Genomic DNA, 21135 nt, shown 5'->3' on the forward strand with positions numbered 1-21135 from the left:
ATATGCAATTTTGTCTGATTGCATTCAATTAAGTTTGATTGGTTCAATTGATAGTCAAGTAATATTTGATTACTTCTCTTTGCTGAAAAGTCAGATTGCTGCAAAGAAACTGCAAAGATATTTCAAGGGTAAAAAAGCATACTATAAGTAAGAGTAGCAATTATACCGAACAAGATAGAATAAAATGTAACAAAATCAAACAAGAATTAAACCACAAAACCTGGATATAATCAAATCACAATTATTTGATCATGTTTGATTGCCTTCAATTGATTCTTGGAAAAATCCTAAAAAAATTCAAAATAAATTCAAAGAAAGTTTTTTCACTTTTTAGGTTGTCAATTGGGATTTGGGGTGTGCCTGCCTCTTTCTCAGAAAATTGAGGTTATCTAGTTGGCATTGACACTTTTTTAGGGGTAGTGGTTTCTACTTTTTAATCGCAAAAAGTCAGGATTTTAGGTTCTGGTTTGGTATCCTTGATCATGACCCCCAAGTGTATTTTATAAACCTAGCAAAATTATTTTACAAAACACTATTTACGGAGTACTATTTTGGCCCAGAACCAACAGAGTAGTCTCTGTTGGAAATTTTGTAGCAAATGACTTTAAAGTGGAAACTCACTTTTAATGTAAGAAAGACGCGGTTGTTCTGGATAGATAATGTCATCTTGTCATAGATCTCAAATAAATATAGAAACTGTGATTTTGAGATTAAATTAATGATACTTACATATGCTTCCTTTAATTCAGTGATTGTAGATTTCAAATTGGAATTTGTGTAAATCAGATTTCCTACAGTTTTTGACTATTCCTTTTAAATATTGTTTTTATACAGTATTATGACGATTTCTAGAATGATTTTCTCCCAAACTTTGCATTATTAAATCTAATCCCTTTGCAGTTGATACTGATTGAAATGGTTTTCTATTCGAGGTCCATGAAGACTTAGTATTTGAAATGATAAATTCGTCCATCATAATTCCTCAATCCAGTATTTATTTAGATGCTTATAAGTATTTCAAACATAATCAGATTTGATAACAAGTTATTTTTAACCTATATTATTTTTCAAAGTTTTAAAAATGTGTAATAGTTTGAAGTCAGTGTTTAGTACTTTTTTAAAGTTATAAAAAGTTTGATCATACTCCTAATTTTTTGAAAATATTACAAATTTAGATAACTGTGATAACAGATGTCCCAAGTGGGTTTAACATGATCTTTATCATCCTAATGTAAATTTATTATTAATGTTATAGATCTAAAAATATAAGAAGTTACTTGAAAGTGATTGAATGAGAGAAGATGACATCTGGAGACAATCCCCCACTGGACTCTGAAGATGGAGAGAAGAAACAGTTGGTGGAAGGAAGTAAGATTCTTCAGATCTTTCCTGAATGAAAATTTTTTGAAAATATTTCTAGCTATTCATATATTATGAACAGCTGAATGTTGGAAGTAAACAAAATATTCCTGATGGTTTATAATGGTGAAATTGTACATACAGTAGTACAAATCTAAGGAGTCTCCATGTTTTATATAAGAACTATATATGGTTGTTTCATTGCATCTTACTTCAGGCCTAAATTCATTCATTTCGCAAAAAAATATCAAAATTCTGTATTAATAATGTATGAAGGATAATTAAAGTTTAGTTATATTTCCAATATGAATGGAAACATTTTAAAGAATGAAATTTTGAAATGGAAAGAAGAATTCCCACAGAGTTTTACATGAAATGAAGGAAAAAAGGTTCTCTAGATTGATTTTGTTATCAGTTGGTGGAAACCCCCCTGAAGATTTGAATGTTTCTTTATGGATGTTTATTTTTATTTATCTTTATTCAAAATGCTACCAACACTAGCTGAACCAAGAATTTACTTTAAATATTTTGTCCTCTTTTGCTTTATCAATCACTATAAAAAAAATATCTTTAAGATTTTTTAAAAAGTTGTTTGAAATAATCTTTGGAAGTGTTATATTCTGTTTCTCTTTAATAACTAAAGAAAACAAATATAATAAGACTTTATATGTGCTAATCTTGATCAGTTAATCAGTTTCACCATAACAACTGACAACAAGTTGATTTCAAAGCTATATCATATTATTTACTTCCTTTTAATGAGTTAATTGTGACTACGTCTAATTGATGATAGTGCATGAAATGTTAATTTAAAAAAACTGTGATGAAATTTGTTGGTCAGTGTTTCAAAGAAAGAAATGGGCAAGAAAAAAGGTGAATTTGCTTATGATATATCTAGATTATGATAAAGATGATAGCCTGATCTGGCCTGAAAGTGTTGAATGAGAGTTTTATCGTTTATTTTTCTTTGTTTTCAGGAAAGAAGTATGATCCAAACTTCAAAGGACCAATCAAGAACAGGTATGATTCTTTAGGTTATTTTTATTATAATATTGCATTATACATAGTATTTTAATTTTTGACACAACCATGCAGTCTGTAAAAAAACAGTTGATCAAAATATTTGAATGAATTTTATAGAAATATTTTCAATAGACACGGTGTTAAGGACAGTTAAGGAAAGTGAAGACTTTATTGTCCTTTTTTTATTCTAAATTCAATTTTTTTTTTAATTTTAGGGGTTGCACTGATGTTATTTGTTGTGTCATTTTTGGTGTTTACATGCTCGGCATGATCGTCATTGGGGTTGTTGGTTAGTTGATTATCACACAGTTTGAATTATTTTGAGGCTTCATATTATATAATACATTAAATTATTCATCTTTCAAGTACTGTGCTAAAACTCTTGGTTTGTTGAGTGAAATTAACCTCAAGTTAAATTGTTTCATGGATACTATTTTTAAAGTAGGCCTATGCAAACCCTTTCTAGCAGAAGGATGCTAAGTAATTTTATGCTTCATAAGCCCTTTAATTGCATATTTCTTTCAGCTTATGTCGAGGGAGATCCAAAAAGGTTGCTTTATGCTACTGATTCAAATGGTAAGGTTTTCAGATTCTCATTCTTTATGACATTCCTTTGTCCTATATCCAGCTATATCATTTGTCATTTTTATTTTTTTTGCCATAAAATCATGCTTTTCAATAAATTTTGTTTTGTTTGATGATATATCTAACAGAATTGCCATTCTCATTAAAATAATATTTTCTTTTTATTTCAGGAAAAGTTTGTGGAGCAGACATGTAAGGATTGTACATTTTCTTGATAAACACACCACCCGAATGGCTAGCTATCAAAACTTGTGGAACCCTTTTACTATCAACATCTTTCTTGAACCTAACTTATTTATAATTGTAAAAACTTGAATACTCAAGGGTTTCCTATGTAATCGTTTGTCTTTTCATTTTAGACCTGACAAGCCGTATTTGTATTTCTTTGATATGACCAAATGTTTAACAAAAGGAGCAAGTGACCCATTAGCCTTCGTAAAGCAAGGATTCACCTGCCCGACACCACAAGTGATTTGATAATTATTTTCCTTCCATTTGACTGCTTTTATGCATAAAACAATCTACAGAGATACGATTGGGAAACAGCATCAGAACCATTCACCTCCCTCTCCTCTTTTCTATTAATTTGTCCTGATTTAAGTGAAATTTCAACTACTTTTCCTGAACTAAAGCAAGAAAGCAAAAAATTTGCTTCAATTTTAGGTATGTGTAAAAGAATGTCCAAATTTTTATAAAGCTGGTATTGACAAATCCATTCCAATCAAAGATTTGGTCTGTAAACCCTCAGTCAATGTAACGGCACAGGTATTATTTATTTTATCGCTAAAAAGCTTTCAGTCAATTTTATATTTAATTAACCCCTGGCAGCTGCAATTTTTTTTATAATTGGGTCAGATTAATCTCGTATCAAGGCTTGTTTAAACTTTGTTTTGCCAGGGGGGGGGTCAAGCAGTTAGTACAAGACATCATGCCTACTAAGTGATTCTTTGGAGGAAAGAGGCCACACCACCACCCTTTGACAGTTAGTATGAAATATACTAAGTGATTTCAAAGGAAATTCACTGAGGACCACCCCTTAAAACCTATCAAACGAGAGTGTGATATTTACTTTTTGTCAAACCATGTTCCCAAAATTGTTTTGAAACAGTTATTGATTTGGTATGATGAATTAAAATGAATCAAAAATTTTATTTTAACACAACGCTGTACAGCGATATATGTACAAGAGTTTCAAATAACGAAGTACTTCTCAATTGATACAATAATGAAACACCGTAAACCAAAAACATAAACATAATATGTAGCGTTGATCGTGTTCAAAAAAGAATGACATAATTCAACTTTTTTAGTGATGATTTTAAAAAGCCTATAAAATGTGATATTTTGTGGCTACAGTTAAAAAGATTAATTCCCACGTCCCAAAATGACAAAAATTTCTTTTGCATTTGAAACGAAATTTCTAGTGATCTTCAGTGGCTAGTAATTAGCCTTTAAAGTGTGTGAAATATTGTGGCTAATTTTTTGAGTGGCTAATTCTACCAACTAGTTTCAAAAAGGTGTAGCAGCTTCAATTTAAAAGATCAGTCACCCAAATTTTGCACTGGTTATATTGAATAATAAAGTTTTGAGATTATGTGAAAAAATGAGGGCTATTGATCCTTGAAAGTGAAATAATGTGGTTAATAGACATAAAATGCACCCAGAGACAAAAGTATTGAATAAAAAAGTATAATCGTGGCATTGAATTTGATTTTTTTGCTTGAGATGATACTTATTGAATGGTTTTGTTTTCATTTTCTAAGGATACAGCATCAGAAATGTGAATTTAAGTGGCTAAATTCTCCTTGCAATTGTGATGTTTGACTTGAGGAAAAACGTTTCAACAGGCATTTTACGTACTGACTTTATTCACCATGTAAAAAAGCTGTAGTTATGAAATTTTGGGATATTGTGCTAAATATGTGGCTAATTCAATAAGAAACACTTTTTGTAATACTTCCTGTATGATTTTGTGTTAAAATGTGTGGTTATTTGCATACTTAAGTAACTAGTAGTTTTTCTTCATTTTAAGCCTAATTTATAGATTTTCCCTGTCATTTATTGTCACAATTAATCACATATCAATTTTAAAGAAAGGCATGCAAGTTATCAAAAGAAAGCCAATGACATTTTTGAAAGTTTCAACAAGGTTATTTTTTTCACTCACGATGTGAAAAAATGTGGGTAGCCTTTTTAACAATCCAGAAATCTTAGTAAGTCTTTTTAGCCACGTAGAATCACAGGGCAACTATTAGTTGATACTTTTGAATTCAGAAAGTGAAAATTTGATCATCAAGCTATAGTCTCATACAATTCAGGTCTTTGGAATTCTTTTGTGAATGGGTGTGGCTACCATTTAAAATAAGGACCTTTTTTCAAAAAAGTGTTTTTTATTAGCCGCATGATTTCACAAATTAGTAAGTAAATACTTCAAATATGTTCTATTTTTTACTAATTTTTCAAGAACACCAGATTCATTATTTTCATCACTAGTCTTTATTTGCTATATTGTTTTTTTAATTATTGAAAAAATATCAATACAGCGAGTTCGAGCCACAATTTTTCACATTTACCACTTGAAATTCTTTCACATAAGTATATCTTAGAAAAATTCAATCTGCGATCTTCAACTTTGAACCAGTTCCAAATATGGATATTCAATATGTGCTTAATTGAGGCTATTTCAAAAAATGATAGAAAAAGGGTAATATTAGCCTCAAAACTACACATTTTGATAAAAAAGGAATTCCAGTGAATTCCTAGAGTCCTAATCCACAATCCTGTATTTTCCCCTCTCTCATGAAACATTTGCTAAGAAGTTACAAGACATTATCCAAAATCAACAAAAATTGCATTTTTCCAATGTGTCATTCTTTTTTGAACAGAATCCGTTCAATCAAGGCAGAAAAAAATACTTTTTCATGATTTATAAAGAACAAGATTACGAACTTTTACAATTTCAAAATCGATCTGACTTTTTTCTTTTATTTATCAATCTATAGTTAGGGAATTCCCCTGATATAGTGTTTAACTAAAGGGTAATACAAAACAAACTCCAAAGGGGAAGGCTTAAATGTCTTAGGTTCTTTGATTTCTCTTATGGAGGGGGATTTTCCTGATTGCTTTTAGTATTTATTTTTAATATTTTTCTAGAAAAGGTAAAAAAGTAGCACTTAGTATTCATTTGTACTAACTGTTATCCTAGATTTTTTACTTGACACCACCCTAGCAGTCACTTAGTACCATCAAGTACTAACTGATTTTTGAAAATTTTGTAGGTATACCACCACGGTACTAACCGGCATGATGTCTTGTACTAACTGCTTGACCCCCCCCTGGTTTTGCATCCATTTGGTCATAGTGTAGTTATTTGTTAATTCCTGATTAAAGTATCGTTATGAATAGTACACTTTCAATAATTGCACTTGGTTTGGCTGCTTTTTGATGACTTCTCCCAAATTGCAAATTTCTTTTTCAGAGTGATCTTTTTAAGCTTGTACAAAATGGAGATTGTGCACCATATTATATTGAGACAGAAGAAGGTTTGTTACATTTTCTTGTTAGATTGTTCTAATTTTTGGCTGAGCATTGAAATTTTCAGTTATTTTAAATGTTATTTTAAAAAGAATCTTCCCGTGTCCAGCCATGTTCTCCATGATGTTCTTATTTTGTTAAACTTCAGTTTGAATTTTCTTGTATACTGGTTTCAAATGAAAAAGCTAGTCCAAAAATCTATTCCATCAAAAGTTTCAGTAATTCACCCTCAAGATTATACTCAAGAACAAAATAGAAGATTATACAATAATTCTGATTTTTATTCTCAGTTTTCTACCGCTGTATCCCCAAAGTAGCAGCTGATGCATTGAAAGCTATTGATGATTTGACTTTGAAAGATCAAGATAACAACAGGATTAACTCGACAGATGTCAAAGAGGGACAAAAGTATGAACTGTTTTGCCTTTTTCCATCAATAGAATTCAAATTTAGTCCCCTGAAACAGCAATCGATGCTCACTTTCCATAATTCTCTTTAGATCAGAAATAACTGCTGAGATGATATGGTGATATTATTCCTTCTTTTTTCCATCTTAGGTCCATCTCAATCTTGATGAATCTTCAAAATTTAACAATGCAGGTATGTGTATTTGTAATCTTTAATCTTGATTTTGAGATTTTGTATGGAATAGAAAGTTTCTTTAACTATGAAATTAAATCTTCTAATATTGTACCCTGAAAATATTTTATCTTATCTTCCCAGATAGCAGATGAGCTAAAAGCAATCTGGATTTGGCTTTTGATGTAAGTTAACTATTAACATATGATTGTTTTTCCTGCTATGCTGACAGTGAGCCTTTCAAATTTTTTGAAATCTTTTTACCTATGATTATGATTGAACATGATAGAGGGTCAATCCTTAGTCAGACCACCCAGAAATCTCACCTAGCTCCAAACATAGGAAGAAACCCTGAAACATAAATCAGTAAATCAAGTGCCTAATTCATTTTACTTTTTAGTGGATTTGTCGCAGCAATGATCATTTCGGTGCTTTACATTGTTCTTGCCAGGTAATTCTCTTTCTCTAGCTTCTGTACCAGACCCGATATCTCATATTTCGAGACCTTTTGTTGTAAGAATGTTTGTTGTGATTCATTGCCTGTTTCTGGTTTGAGATTTTGCAAACCAAGTATGTAGAAGATGCACTCTCTCATCCTGTCTCATCGCACCGTTAAAAATTCAGCAGAGAATTTTTCATAAAAAATAATCGGCAAATCAGCAGTGTGAACAGACTTATGGTGTTGGTGAGAAGATAAAACTTATAAGTATTCATTAAAGCTATTAAATATGTCAAAGGTAATACATCTTTTTATTTCATATAGATGGATCACCTTTCCACTGGTCATCACAACTGGAGTTGGTGTGCTTGGCATACTGGGATATGGTATGCTTGTTGTCTTTAATATTTTCCTAAATTTTACCTTATTTCTTTCATCTAAAACCTGTTTCATTGCCAAAGGAGTCGAGTAGATATTGATTGACCAATCTTCTATTATAATTCCAAGCCTAGTAAAATTCCTAAAACAGTGTATATCAAATAACATAACTTTTTGAGGGACATTTTTGTAGCTTTTTTTGTTTTAAGGTGTGCTTCGCTCGACGTCTTCAACTTAAGAGCCGCAAATCCATAATCATGGGCATTGCAATTTTATAACTGAAAGTTGTATTACTGTAACTCACAATTCATTTATTATGATAGCTACCTACTACACTATCAACCGATACATTGAGTTGAAGGAGAGCGGAGAAAGTAAAGAGATTGTTTGGAATTTCGCCACCAGTATCGATGACTTTCGACGTAATGAAACCACATGGCTTGTCGTCGGTAAGACTACGTTCACACGCTACGGCTCCGTTCCGCTCCGAAACGAAGTGAAGCCATTCTATTGGTTACATTGAAGTTTTACATCACTTGTAACCAATAGAATGGTTTTGGAATCGTTACGTGCGAACATGCTCTAAGTCTTGCAATCCTGATTGGTTAGGGTCTATCTGTTGAGGAATTGAGAATATTTCTCTCTGCTAAAAATTATTTTCCTATAACAGGTTTGAAATTCTTCTCTATAGTTAATCCAAACCTCATTTCAACTTTTCATTAGTGTTTTGTTTTTTCTAGTTTTGTCAGACATCAGAAGCGTATCAGGAAAGAAAGTGTAGCATAACATTAACAGTTGATCAAGGGTAACATTCACTGACCTTTATAAATTCCTGGACCAATCTATATCCGCCATCTTTGATCGAAGTTTTTTTTGAATTGGTACCCGTAAAAAAGCCATCGCAGTGTTAAAAATTAACGTCTAACGGCGCTACGTCATCAAAAGTTTTCGAGGGAAAGTAGATCTAGCGCTCTCGATCCATTTACACCGCTGTTGAGTAGTGCCGCCATTAGGGTACCACTTTTCAAAAAACTCCGATCAAAGATTTTGCTTGGTCAGGGATTGAGAAACTGGGTCCAGGGTATATAAAGGTCAGTGGTAACATTGTACGGTCAGGTGTTATTTTATATGATTTTCAAATTTATTATCTTAGGTATTTTTCAGCTTTTCAAGTTAATTGTATTTTAGTAATTGTTTATAGTTGATAGGGTATTACACTGCTACTTCGTCGAGTTAGTCTTCTCCTTCGTTCGAGTTGGTCTTCTCCTAGTTATTGTGGTCGTTCTTTTAGTTGGTTATATAATAAAGTTAAGAATTTAGAAACAAATATAAATGTTCGAATTTTCTATACTCCGTTTTTCTTTATTTCAGGTATAATTTCTGCGGTAACCTTGCTGGTCCTCTTCTTGATCATGCTGTTTTTATTTCATCGAGTACGAATCGCGTGTGCTCTTATCGCCGAAGCGAGCAGGTTAGGGGTATTATTTTTTTAGTTAAAAAAAAATCTTCAGTTTTATTGTTAGGGTGCTCTTTCTTGTATGGTCAGGGAGCGCGGTCGCCTTATCGCTTTCTTAACGCGTGTTATCCAACAGTACCCAAACTGTTTATGAGTCTTGCGACCGGTAGAATGGTTCAATGGTTCAAACGAAAGGAAAAACATCGAGAATTGTAGTGAGATGAAAAGCATTTCTTTACGGACGAACTAATTTTTTCATAACCAATACAAAAGAAAAAGCTAATAATGACATTTTTTGAAAACTCAACTTCTGTCCGGCTGATGTCGAAGGTGATACACACTCAGGAAGAGGTAAAAGACTCAGACAATTAGTATCATTATGACTGATTTCTGTTGGTTCAGTACACTCGGTTCCAGTCCATCCAAGATGACATTGACAAACTCCGTGTTGAGTGCATTCTCCGTTGGTTGTGTTGCAAGCCGAGCAATTGGATTTGAATGTAGGATACTGGACACATTTTTGATTCTGACAAACACCGTTTTGGTTACAAGGAGTCCCTTCATCAACCAAGACTACGTACGATTGATAAAAAATGAAACAAAAAATTTATTTTTGGTCGGATGTTGATTTCAACGAACGAACTGGTGGACTTGAGTATAAAAATCTAGATCAAAATCTAAGAATAAACTACAATGTTGTATTTTCTCAAACATTTGAAGACTGGTAAACAACATGGGATTCCTGTCTTTTTTGGGGGAATAGCTGGAGTAGTTTTTCCTTGTTTTGAGACATAAAGTAGACAGTTTTATGTCAAGCCAGCTACCTTCAGCTTCGCCAAAAATTTCTAAACAAACACGTGACCCCGTAACAAAGAAAAGAGACAAACCTTTGACGCTCATATCTCTTGTTAAAATCATGGATCCCAGTCTGCATTTGTATTGACTCTCATTATAATAAACAGTAGCTGTCATGGAGCCTCTCATCCAACCCTGGAGTGGGAATATGATGTCTGGTTCAGTGCAATGAAGTCTGCCACACTCGATGTCTCCTTTTGCGCATGCTTTATATGTTCCCCCAACAATTCCACAATTTCCATGGTCCTCACCTGAAAAAGAAAACAGTTTAAATAAATAAAGAAAATGAAGAATAATACTAATTCATTCATATCTTTGAATATGGACAACGGTCTTCTTCCGAATTAATTTATTTGTACAAATGCGATCATAGATAACTCGTAAATGACATATCTTTTGCCAGCTTTAACGTTTAATTGCTGATCAGGAAGTCAACCATCATATCATGGTAGCTTTCCTGAATCTGTTCTAGTCATCTAGTAATGCATTTCCCAATCATAAACGTGACTGTACGCAATGAAGGGGGAGAGGGGATTTAGCAAAATCCAACGTCTATTTTTTGAATGTTCTCTATGTGCAAGAGGAGACTGGGTGTCTGATATTTGGCCTAACTGTTATTCCACTTTTGCAGCAATGTTTGTACCAACCTTTTGTATTGAGTTTGTAGCACTCGTTATGTGCTTTTGTGATATTAGCTCCCCAAATAGCTTCACATTGTTCCGTATGTGATTTGCATTTTCCTTTATAACAATGTCCGCTATCGTTACCGCAAGGTGTTCGGTCTTCTTTGTATGTGTCCGGACAAAGAACGGACTCACCATCGCAGTAATCTACCAGATCGCAATGTTGATCTATCGGATTCCGACAACAAGAACCTTTAGAGAGAATTTTACAGTGTCGACAACACGCTCCTTCAAAACATTCAGAACCTTCAGTTAGCTTGCATGTGTTTGGATTGCAACAAGGATTAGTACAGAAAGCTGGGTCACCGCAGTCGCATTCTTCGCCAGGGTCTAATTGGTTGTTACCACATGTTATTGATACGTTATTCATGGTGATATCAGGCACATTCACCAAACAGTCTTTTCGGAAAGTCTTCATGTATCCTGCAATACTTTGTACACTACAGGTGGAGAATTTCTGTGGTACTTTGACCGGCATTCTAGTACTCATTATACACTCTGTGTTATGGTCATCAGAACATACGCACGTTGGAACATCGTGAGTCATATTCAGATTATGACCTAATTCATGAGCCAGTATAGACGCCGTTTGTGCTTCTGTGAATGACGGATAATTTACGGTCATCCCAACCGAATGCAGTGGTGAGCATAACGTACCGAGGTAGGCTATCCCGATGACACCACTGCCAAAAGGACCGTGACCGGTCATTAAGTGAACATGGTCTGCAATTTTGAACTTTGGCCCTTGTAGTTGAATACCCATGTATAATGAACTGTATTGGTCAGACCGAAACGCTTCTAAGACTTCACCAGAATCATTTGTTATCGTAATCTTATCACTGTCTCTCCAAATTTCGATGTTAGTCAAAATGACACGGACATCGTGTACGCGAAAAACGGTGTCAACGTGATTCACGATTCGATTCAAGTACTCTTTTAACTTCTGCTCGTCACGATTTAAATTTTCATAGAGTTTCTTGTCAGCAACGAACCCTAACTCGATGTAATACGTTTGTTTACTTATCGAATGTGGGACATGGCGTCGTTGTCTTTTGTGAGTAAAACTGGTTACAAGAGGTGGTATTCTTTGTGCAAATGTGGTCGCGCGATGCTGTTTCTCGTGGACGACTCCAGTCTCCCGACGTCGTCTGACATGTGCAAAATCACTCAGTTGGCTTTGTTCATATTTATTTTCTCCAGAGTTGTTATCAGAATGATTCAAGCTAGTTATATACAATGTAGATGAAATATCAACTGGAGCAGCGTTGTAAGAATTCCTTGCATTCGTGATATTAGGAGCAGTACTAGATAGCTGATGACCAGCTGATATAAGCTTTTCAGTTACTAAAGTTGCTTGAATTGATGAAATAAACACGGCAAGCGAAATGATCGTAAAGGAGACCATTTTTCACCAAAACACAAGATTTTTCGAAGAGCGTCAATCACTCTTGTCGAAATATATCTTTTTTTTTACATGAAATAATTTTCGAGAAAATTTTTATTTGACGTCACAATGTGAAATCAAACAGATAGTCGAAGGTGTAACACAGGCCTTAGATTTTGCTAAATATATCCATTGGGTCCATTTTTCCTCAAAAGGACACTTGCCCCTTGCCCCCTGGACAATTACTCCTGACAGTTGCAGACAATTAACCTATCCTAGGAAAAAAATGACTAAGATTCGCTGAAAATTCTCCAGCCTGAACAAATGTTTATTGATCCGATAAACTTTGGACCATGATATCAATATTTAGGCCCTAGCACGTCACTGTACCCGAATTTTTGAGTTAGATAAACAACGCCTGCCATTATCTTCGTTTGAGCATATATGTAACTTTATCAACGGGCTCTAAACTAATATCATTGTTCTGTCTATCTTTTTACAGAGCTGTTTGTTCGATGTTATCCACCTTGTTTTTTCCCATCTTACCATGGATATTTCAATTAGCTTGGTTCACGTGGTTCCTCGTCGTTTTATCGTATCCTTTTCATAATAAAGTAACACGACGTCACTGTAAGGGCCAGTTTCATTTTCTAAGCCTATTTTTAACACTGTGCGTAAAAGTTCTCAATCGCTTTTCAGAGAGTTTTGATTTGCAAGTATATACTGTGGTTCGACATGTACCACATTTGCATTCTTTCAAATCAGAATATACCATAAAGGATTCGTACCATTTTTTTTAACGCTGGGTATATAATTTTTCTTTAACCTCGACATAAATAATTAATAGTTTTTTGATGTCAAACGGTACTAAGCAATACCAAGTCTCCCATAACGATACACTATACAATCTGACAGTTGGTGACGCTTGCAACCACGAAACATTTGAATCCAAATATCCAAACTCTAAAGCATCGTGTCTTTTCGCCAAATATAAAGAGAATGTTCACCTGTTACGTATGCAAGTCTATCATTTGTTCGGCTGGTTGTGGGGTTGGCAATTTTTAGTGGCATTCAGTGAATGTTGTTTGGCTGGTGCTTTCGCGTCGTATTATTGGGCCTTCAAGAAACCAAAGGTACTATTGGGCTCTTCGAGAAAAAAATCCGTTCATTATTAGGGGTGGAGGATATATTATTTTTTTCAATGAATTATCCCTGAACATTTTCATTTTTTACCTCATTGACATGGACAATTTTTAGGACTTTTTTGGGACCCTGGACAATTCATCCACCCCCCCCACCCCATGAAAGGATTTTTACTGGAAGACCCTATTACTGATATCCAGCTTTACGCTATCTAATTCGAAGTTCTGCTATTTGATGCGCTCCATCATTTAATATTGAAAGTCACCGTCAACAAGAAACTCATATAAAGAGATGCCTTGGAGTTTTTACAAGATACTTCACTAATTGGTCACTTAAAGTGATAGAGATGACGCGTTCTTTAGAAAAAGTAATAAGATTCAGTTCTTTGATTCTATGTAGTAATTTCAATTAGCATGTATGTTTAGTTGTATTAAATTCAAATTCTTCACAGGACATACCATCATTCCCTGTTTTCTCATCTTTCGGAAGAACCTTGTCGTAAGTTTTTGATTTCTTTCTAGAAATACTTACACTTTGGCCTTTTTCATCTTCTTGTTCCTTATTGAAGCTACAAAAAGTCAGTTAGTAAAACATTTATAATATGTCAATGCTTATGTTCTCTAAATTAGTTCACTTCATTGTATAATCATGTTTTTGATTTTGCGGTTGTTTCAGAAATCATGTAGGATCACTAGCGTTGGGATCGTCCATTATCGCCATTGTGAAACTCATTCGAATCATCATGGAGTACATTTTTAAAAAACTAAAAGGTATGTGCATGAACGACTTCCACCCCCTCTCCTCTCTTAAGTACGAGACGAGTTTGTTCCAGAACAAACGAGTAACCTGGCCGCCGTTTTACCCTCCCTGGCTGCAGTCATGGGTCATTTTGGAAAAATGGCAATCATAACAGTTAGCCTTACACGTGAAGTCTGAATATAAATTCACACAATTTATAGATATTTTGACTTGGTAGCCCAGTGATTAGCGAGTCAGTCAATCACTGATAAGGTATCTTTTCGTGTTTCGAGCCGAGGTCAGGACACAGAATATCAAAGTCTTTCCGTTTACCAGCATTTACCTACACCTAAACGAAACCAATCTTCATGGAAACTTATTAAAAAACTAAAGTATGCATCTTGTTTTGATAGAAACTCAATCACGTTATATTTTAAGCGAATAGATCTTTGCGAGGTTTAATTTTACGTTTTCACGAATTTTTGCTCGCGAATTTTTCCTCGCTTATTTTTCCCACATGATGAAGATAATTGAGCTTCTACCGGTCGTCCTTTTTATGTAACCAGACAGATTTGTATAACCTGTAGTTATTTTTTCTCTTTGCAGAAGCGCATGATAATCCAGTAGCAAGATTTTTCATTTGGTAAGACGATTTTTAATTTATTTACATTCAGTCATTCTTTATTCATTACTTGTGGGGGAGTGAAGGTTACAGGTATCCTTAAGCTTAAGGGTGCATTTTTGGAGCCAAGAAGAACCTGTAAGGGCTAGAAAAAATCAGAAAATTATTAAATCTCAGTCCCATTAAGGGTCGAAAGAAAGGAAAATTTCAAGCTTTTGCCCCTTGATTAAAAGATTGAAATTTGGTCAAATTAGCCCACTAAGGGTCGTGAAATTCACAAAATGCTCCTTTTTTTCCCGAGGATCAAAGTCAGGGGGCACACACCTGTCAGCTTACAATCCTTGTAACCCCCACCCCCCCCCCACCCGTGCTCTTTGTATACCCAGTCATTCTTTATAAGTTTGTTGAATGGTAATATTGTATTGAGTTTCAACCATGACTTTCTACTTTCACTTACAGTTGTTGTAGATGTTGTTTATGGTGCCTTGAAAATTGTTTGAGGTTTTTGAACAAGAATGCTTACATCATGGTACGTATAACACCCAGGCTGTATGAAAGCGTGAAGACTGGAAATTTCAAATTGTAAATCACTCCACAAATTTACTTAAATATGATTAAAAAGATAAATTTCGCGGTGATTTAAAGTACCCTAAAGGAATTTTTTTAACATCTACAAATTTCAAACCTCTCATTTCTTCTTTCAGTTGAAACTACAGTAGACTCTCGCTAATTCGAACTTCTATTATTCGAACCTATTCCTTATCCCCGTCAAGGAGAAACCCTCTTAATATACTTTCTTTAATGCTAATCACCCTGTAAACAAATAAAATTCCCCGTTCGAGTTCGAATTAGGCGGAGTTATATGATTATAACGTGTTACTTAAAGAATAAGAACTCTTCATTATTTTCTTATCCTTTCGTTCTAGATTGCCATCTATGGAAAGAGTTATTGTAGCTCTGCTAAAGAAGCTTTCTCCTTGCTATTGAGAAACCCGGCAAGGTACATATGAATTTTATCTCGTTTTTCTGTTTTGTCTGTCTCAAGATTAATAATCTGCAGCGGAGAGGGAAGGGTAAAACTTTTGGTAGAACCGGAACCTGATAGCGATTAGTGCTCGTTGAAAAGATAACCAGGTGTGGAATAACACTAAATAAAAAAATTTGAAGAAGATTAACAGCGTTTTAAAAATCTATTCTTTATTCCTCCTAGAGCGATTGCAATCAACGGCATCACTGAGTTCATTTTGTTCATCGGAAAACTGCTGGTGACCGGTGCAATTGGTGAGTGCGTTTCTACAATATCATTGTACAACGTTCATTTGAGAATTAGAACAGTAGTATGTCCTAACAAACATAGTAGTTCAATTGTTCATCTTGTCCAAACTTTTTAAAGGCGCCTCGAAAAAAATCATCATCCTTATTTTACTAACTCACTTTTCCTTTTTTTAATAGTTTTTAAATAATCGTGTAGAGACTAGTATACTTGATGGTCCTGAAAGCTTCATTGCTGTAATACCGGGTGCGCCACAAAAAAGTTTCTCTCTTTAAAACTAATTTTCTCGAAATCTAAAAAGTTTAAAAGAACCATTCCTACTCCATTGGAAAGAAGAAGGATAGACTTAAATTTTGATGGGTCATTTAATGAATTCGGTACATTAAATCGAAAGTTATGCTCAATTGAATAAAAAAGTTACTTTCTGAAAGTGCTTAAAAACGTTAAAAATTGACCTATCAAATTAAACAGAAGCATAATTACATGATGCACCAGTTTTTTCGCTTCAGTCATCAAAAATGATAATTAGCTGTCTAAATGTCCTTTTGTTATATAAAGGAAGGTTGAATTACATTAAAAGGAAGAAAATTCGTTGAAAAAAGCCAAAAAATCTGGTAAAATTCATAAAAATACATCAAATATGGGTTTCGACGTACATCCAGCCTTACATAGACTTTATCCAGTCTAAAACCAACAATCTGTGGAAAATTTGGGTAAAAATAAATTAAAATGATTTTGATGAAGATTTAAAACCCTTTCGACCCATCAGTTTCAAAATTTATGTGTTTAATTACTGAAAAATGCTCTTGATCGTGTAAAGGCTATTGCGATTGGCAAATTTAAAATAAAAATTTGATAGGTCGATTTTTAACGTTTTCGGGCACTTTCTGAAAGTAACTTTTTTTATTCAATTGAGCATAACTTTTGATCTAAAAAACCGAATTTGATAAATGACCCATCAAAATTTAAGTTTATCTTTCTTCTTTCCAATGTAATAGGCATGGTTCTTTTAAAAATTTTAGATTTCAAGCAAATCAGTTTCAAAGAGAGAAACTTTTTTGTGGCGCACCCGGTATTTACACCAATATTTACCTTGGTAGAGGTAAATTGTCAATCGCACAGCCTCTTTAACATAAATTTATTCTGTCAATTTGTAGGTGTTGCGAGTTTCTTTTGGTTTGTGCAGTTTAATGCTTTGCAACCTGATAAATTGAAATACACCATAGTTCCTATCCTTGTAAGTATAAATTTATATCTACCCATCCATATAATTTTTTAATTATATTTTTGGTGGAACATTGATCCTTTGAAAGGCGAAAGTGGGCGTGGTTGTGAATATAAATAAGAAAAATAAACTCTCAACTAATTAGGTTCCAAACAACCAAAGCACTGTGAAAAGAGAAAGATGAGAAGGACCCGATAAGATCCAAGTGATTTAGCTTAGAAACAGGCTTATGTAGTTTATAAAGTCGATTTCCCATCTATCACTAGAACCTGCTTAAAAATATATAGTCTTTTTCTCTTGGGTTTCTGTTTGTATGATCTGTGAAACTGAATGAAAGCTATTACTTTTTTTAGATTTGCACACTTGGAGCATATATCGTGGCGACGTTATTCTTTAGTGTTTATGATATGGGGATCGATACAATGTTCCTTAGCTTCCGTAAGTATCTTCTCTTAAATAGGCTTTATCTCACCCAGGGCATAATATTAACGAAGAATGTTTTATACGGAATCACTCAAAATAGCCCGGGTGTTTGCCATTAGTTTTATTGATTAATTTCAAGATTAGTGGCAAACACCCGGGCTTTTTTGGGTGCTTCCGTATAAACGACACGTCATGAATATCACGAACCGGGCTATTCCAGTAGATATTTCACCTCTCATGCTATAAGGAAGTTTTTTTTGGAAGCTGGAAGATTTATTTCTGCTAAAACTTGAATACGGTCATTTTTGCTGAATTAAAGTTTTCCGTTAATTTTTCATCTACACAGTGGAAGACATGGAGAGAAACAATGGAAGCGAAGAGAAACCTTACTTCATGACTAAATCTCTGAGAAATATAATGAACCTTCGTAATGAAGTCGAACTAAAAAAGAAAAAAGATTATTCCCAAGTGGAATAATTATGATAGATCATCAATTCCATTAATATTAAGCACGCATTCAATCTTAATTTAATAACATGTCAGCTTTTGCAAATCTTCTAATTTTACAGTCTTAATCTTTCTTAATCTTAAAGTATGTGTGTAATAAAATAGCCAGAAAATTAATTATTATTCAAAAAACATTTCAACAAATATTTTTCAGCATAAGCTTTTCGTTTTATTAAAAAACATCATCAGTGCATATACAAGTAAAACGTTCAAAATAAAATGTTATCAAATTTATAAAAAAGCTAAAAGTAGAGATAATTGCACTAATACTCATGAGAATATACAAGGTATTGTTGCAAATATCTCTAGGTAATTCCATGTCTAAAAAGTTGTAAAATTTTCGTTTCAATTTGATTGTTTAATGACGGGTTTTTAATTGCTATTATTGAAGCTTCAAGATTCTTTCTCTCTCGGGTATGCTTTGGAGCTGATGAGAGAATTTTCCAAGTAAATGCGTGATCATTGTGACTTTTTAAGTGTTTTGACGGTTCAGATTTTCCGTTTGATGAATCATGCTCGGCCCATCTAATTTCAACATTTCGAACAGTTTCCCCCACATATGTCTCACCACAGCTGCATTCGCCGAAATAAATTTTACAAGATGGGTGAGGATTTTGACTTTTGACTTTAAACAAACTTTTAACTTTCCTTGTTTGCCATTTTATCATGAGACGAAATTTTTCATTTGTGAAGCTGTGAAACTTTTCCATAAACTTTTTCGAAAGTTCTTCATTTTTCTGGCAGAACGGAATGTTTACGGAAACAAACTTTTTGGGTAATTCGAACAGGTTTTCGGGTATGATCATATCATTCTGCTCTTTTTCATGAAAAATCTTAACAACACTTGCTACAAATCTTGAAGGGAAACCAGCTCTTTCAAACTTATCAACTACAATTTCCTTTTCCATTGAAAAATCTGATGCAATATTCTTTGCTCGATGTAGGTCAAGGTTACTTGTATATGCACTGATGATGTTTTTTAATAAAACGAAAAGCTTATGCTGAAAAATATTTGTTGAAATGTTTTTTGAATAATACTTAAAGTATGTCTTCTTAAGGATTCTTGAAATATGTTTTAACGTAATATTTGATTCAATGATTTTATAAACCGATTTTAAAAGGAAAGTATTTGGATGTTAAATTCCATTTCTGAAGATTTTGGAAAAATAAAAGATCAAATTAATCGAGGATAGACTAATTCTAATAAGTAAAAAGACCCCTTTCTAAGTCTTTAAAATAACCTCTCATTGATGTTAAATACAGTTTTAATTTTAACCACTAACTAATAATTCTGCAACATTTTGTCACTAACAGTTGAAGATATGGAACGACACGACGGTTCACCAGAAAAACCTTACTTCATGACCAAATCCTTGAAAAACATCATGGACAAACGTAACCGACCTCCTCCAAAGAGGGAAGAAGAAGAAGTTGCTATGTAATCGCAGAATATCGTCAAATTTGTTGACCGAGATTTTCGTCTCTGGTACTTGAACGACGTCTCCAAATTATTGGGATAATGTCCCTGGTGTTTTGTAGAAATGTTTGACTGTGAACTTAGATGGACTCACTTAGATGCTCAATCTTGAAATTTACAGTATTATCAGTACCTTAAGTGGGTAAATTTTTGCGGGATTTATTTTCGCGAATTGGTTCCTTTTTAAACTCATTTCTTTCATTTTCCTAGAGATTTTGGCAAAATTCCTGATTTTAAATTTTTCGCGAGCATTAAATTTCTTGATTTTTCAAAAATTCGCGAAATATAATCCTCGCGTAAATAGACCTTTTTATAAATTACGTCAAGAACATAACTTGCCTCGTATCTCAAACAATTACCATGGTGATTATGTCTCTCGAGACATTAAAAAATTTTTTTATGAATAGAAAGAAGTTTTAATAAAATCCGCTGGGAGTTAATCACCATGGCAATAATCTCAAAACGAGGCAAGTGATGTTCGTAACGTAATTTATGAAAAGGTCTATCCACTTATGGTAAACCATAAATCCTATGGCGTTCTAAAAGGGGTTACTAAGTTTCATCTTTAGTACACTTGATAAACTTAAATTTCTTCTGAGCTTTATTTTGTAAATGTATGTAGATATAAAAACTACACCCAAAAAAAATTGTAAAATGTAACTCATTCACGTAATAGCTTTTTTATTTTATAAGAGGATTCTTTATATTAAAATATTTTATAATTTACTAAAAATATTTTTTGAGTCAACTAGATCTGCCCTTGCATTTAAGACAACTTCTTTGAATTTTCAAATAGCTTATTTGAAAATTTCGTTTTCGATTTTTAGTCCCAATTGCCTTAAGTGGGCTGAAAATAAGGCGGTTTTTTCGAGAAAATCAGGCTTGGGCTTAAATTGACTTTTGTACTTTGATAGTTCTTTTTAATAAATTGTTATTTTTTATACTGACAGAATGTCAAAATATAATCATTTATATTGCATTTCATTTTGTGAATTTTATTTCTTTTTGATTGGCCTTAAGTAAGAAACTTTGCTGGATATTCCACATGAAATACTTATTTATTTTCCTTGGCGCAATACTAAGTATTGCAACTTTTCACAACGCACTCTACCACATGAAATATCTAATTTTCACTGTTGCTTTGTTTTTGACAGTATACACATCATTTTAACGATTAACCGATCACATCTTAGTAATGTTCTCAAACAAAAAGTTTTTAACAGAAAACTTTTCAAAAAAATCGGAGAAATTTGAAAAATTTGGGAAATGTGCACAAAGTTGGGGCAGTATGCACAATTCAAAAAAGCCCATTCAATTATGTATACGCACTCAGGCAAACCGCTCTGGGGGGATGGGCTGACCAATTAAGTTAGCCCCGAATGGTAGTAGATGTTATGTTGTTTGAGGGGCGTCACTCTCGTTGTGAGAGTCTTTGCCCATTGTGGATTTAAA

The 21135-nt window shown here is 33.5% G+C and overlaps 2 protein-coding genes across 3 annotated transcripts; one reads left to right on the forward strand and one right to left on the reverse strand.

Annotated features, from left to right (window-relative positions):
- Nucleotides 1–1254: 1254 nt before the first annotated feature.
- Nucleotides 1255–19744, forward strand: LOC136816060 (choline transporter-like protein 4). Of its 2 annotated transcripts, none has more exons than XM_067072493.1 (26): nt 1255–1368; nt 2337–2379; nt 2598–2671; nt 2908–2958; nt 3138–3159; nt 3327–3435; nt 3631–3732; nt 6446–6509; nt 6792–6909; nt 7059–7101; nt 7225–7265; nt 7481–7531; nt 7844–7905; nt 8221–8346; nt 9269–9368; nt 12778–12870; nt 13123–13408; nt 13870–13916; nt 14094–14188; nt 14763–14799; nt 15238–15307; nt 15705–15778; nt 15989–16059; nt 17209–17288; nt 17630–17714; nt 19521–19744. In XM_067072493.1, the coding sequence occupies exons 1-26, from the start codon at nt 1302–1304 to the stop codon at nt 19646–19648; spliced, it is 2139 nt and encodes a 712-aa protein (XP_066928594.1). In that variant the 5' UTR covers nt 1255–1301; the 3' UTR covers nt 19649–19744. The 2 variants fall into 2 exon arrangements, with proteins under 2 accessions (XP_066928594.1, XP_066928593.1); XM_067072492.1 differs by lacking the exon at nt 19521–19744 and adding an exon at nt 18046–18260.
- Nucleotides 9589–12298, reverse strand: LOC136816069 (zinc metalloproteinase-disintegrin-like atrolysin-A). Its single transcript, XM_067072502.1, has 3 exons — nt 10856–12298; nt 10241–10459; nt 9589–9926 (listed from the first exon to the last, which is right to left on the reverse strand). Exons 1-3 carry the CDS (start codon nt 12294–12296, stop codon nt 9589–9591), a joined length of 1998 nt encoding a protein of 665 aa, XP_066928603.1. The 5' UTR covers nt 12297–12298.
- Nucleotides 19745–21135: the final 1391 nt, after the last annotated feature.

The sequence above is a fragment of the Clytia hemisphaerica genome, unplaced genomic scaffold, assembly GCF_902728285.1.
Source record: "Clytia hemisphaerica strain Z4C2 unplaced genomic scaffold, Clytia hemisphaerica genome assembly, whole genome shotgun sequence".
Classification (NCBI taxonomy): Eukaryota; Metazoa; Cnidaria; class Hydrozoa; order Leptothecata; family Clytiidae; genus Clytia; species Clytia hemisphaerica.

Coding starts and splice junctions, on each gene's coding strand:
- LOC136816060 (XM_067072492.1), top strand. CDS start 1,302: ATGACATCTGGAGACAATCCCCCACTGGACTCTGAAGATGGAGAGAAG. Junction 12,871..13,122: donor TGGTTCCTCGTCGTTTTATC/GTATCCTTTTCA, acceptor AATAATTAATAG/TTTTTTGATGTCAAACGGTA. Junction 15,779..15,988: donor CTATTGAGAAACCCGGCAAG/GTACATATGAAT, acceptor TATTCCTCCTAG/AGCGATTGCAATCAACGGCA.
- LOC136816069 (XM_067072502.1), bottom strand. CDS start 12,296: ATGGTCTCCTTTACGATCATTTCGCTTGCCGTGTTTATTTCATCAATT. Junction 10,460..10,855: donor CTACAAACTCAATACAAAAG/GTTGGTACAAAC, acceptor TTTCTTTTTCAG/GTGAGGACCATGGAAATTGT. Junction 9,927..10,240: donor AAGAGATATGAGCGTCAAAG/GTTTGTCTCTTT, acceptor AATCGTACGTAG/TCTTGGTTGATGAAGGGACT.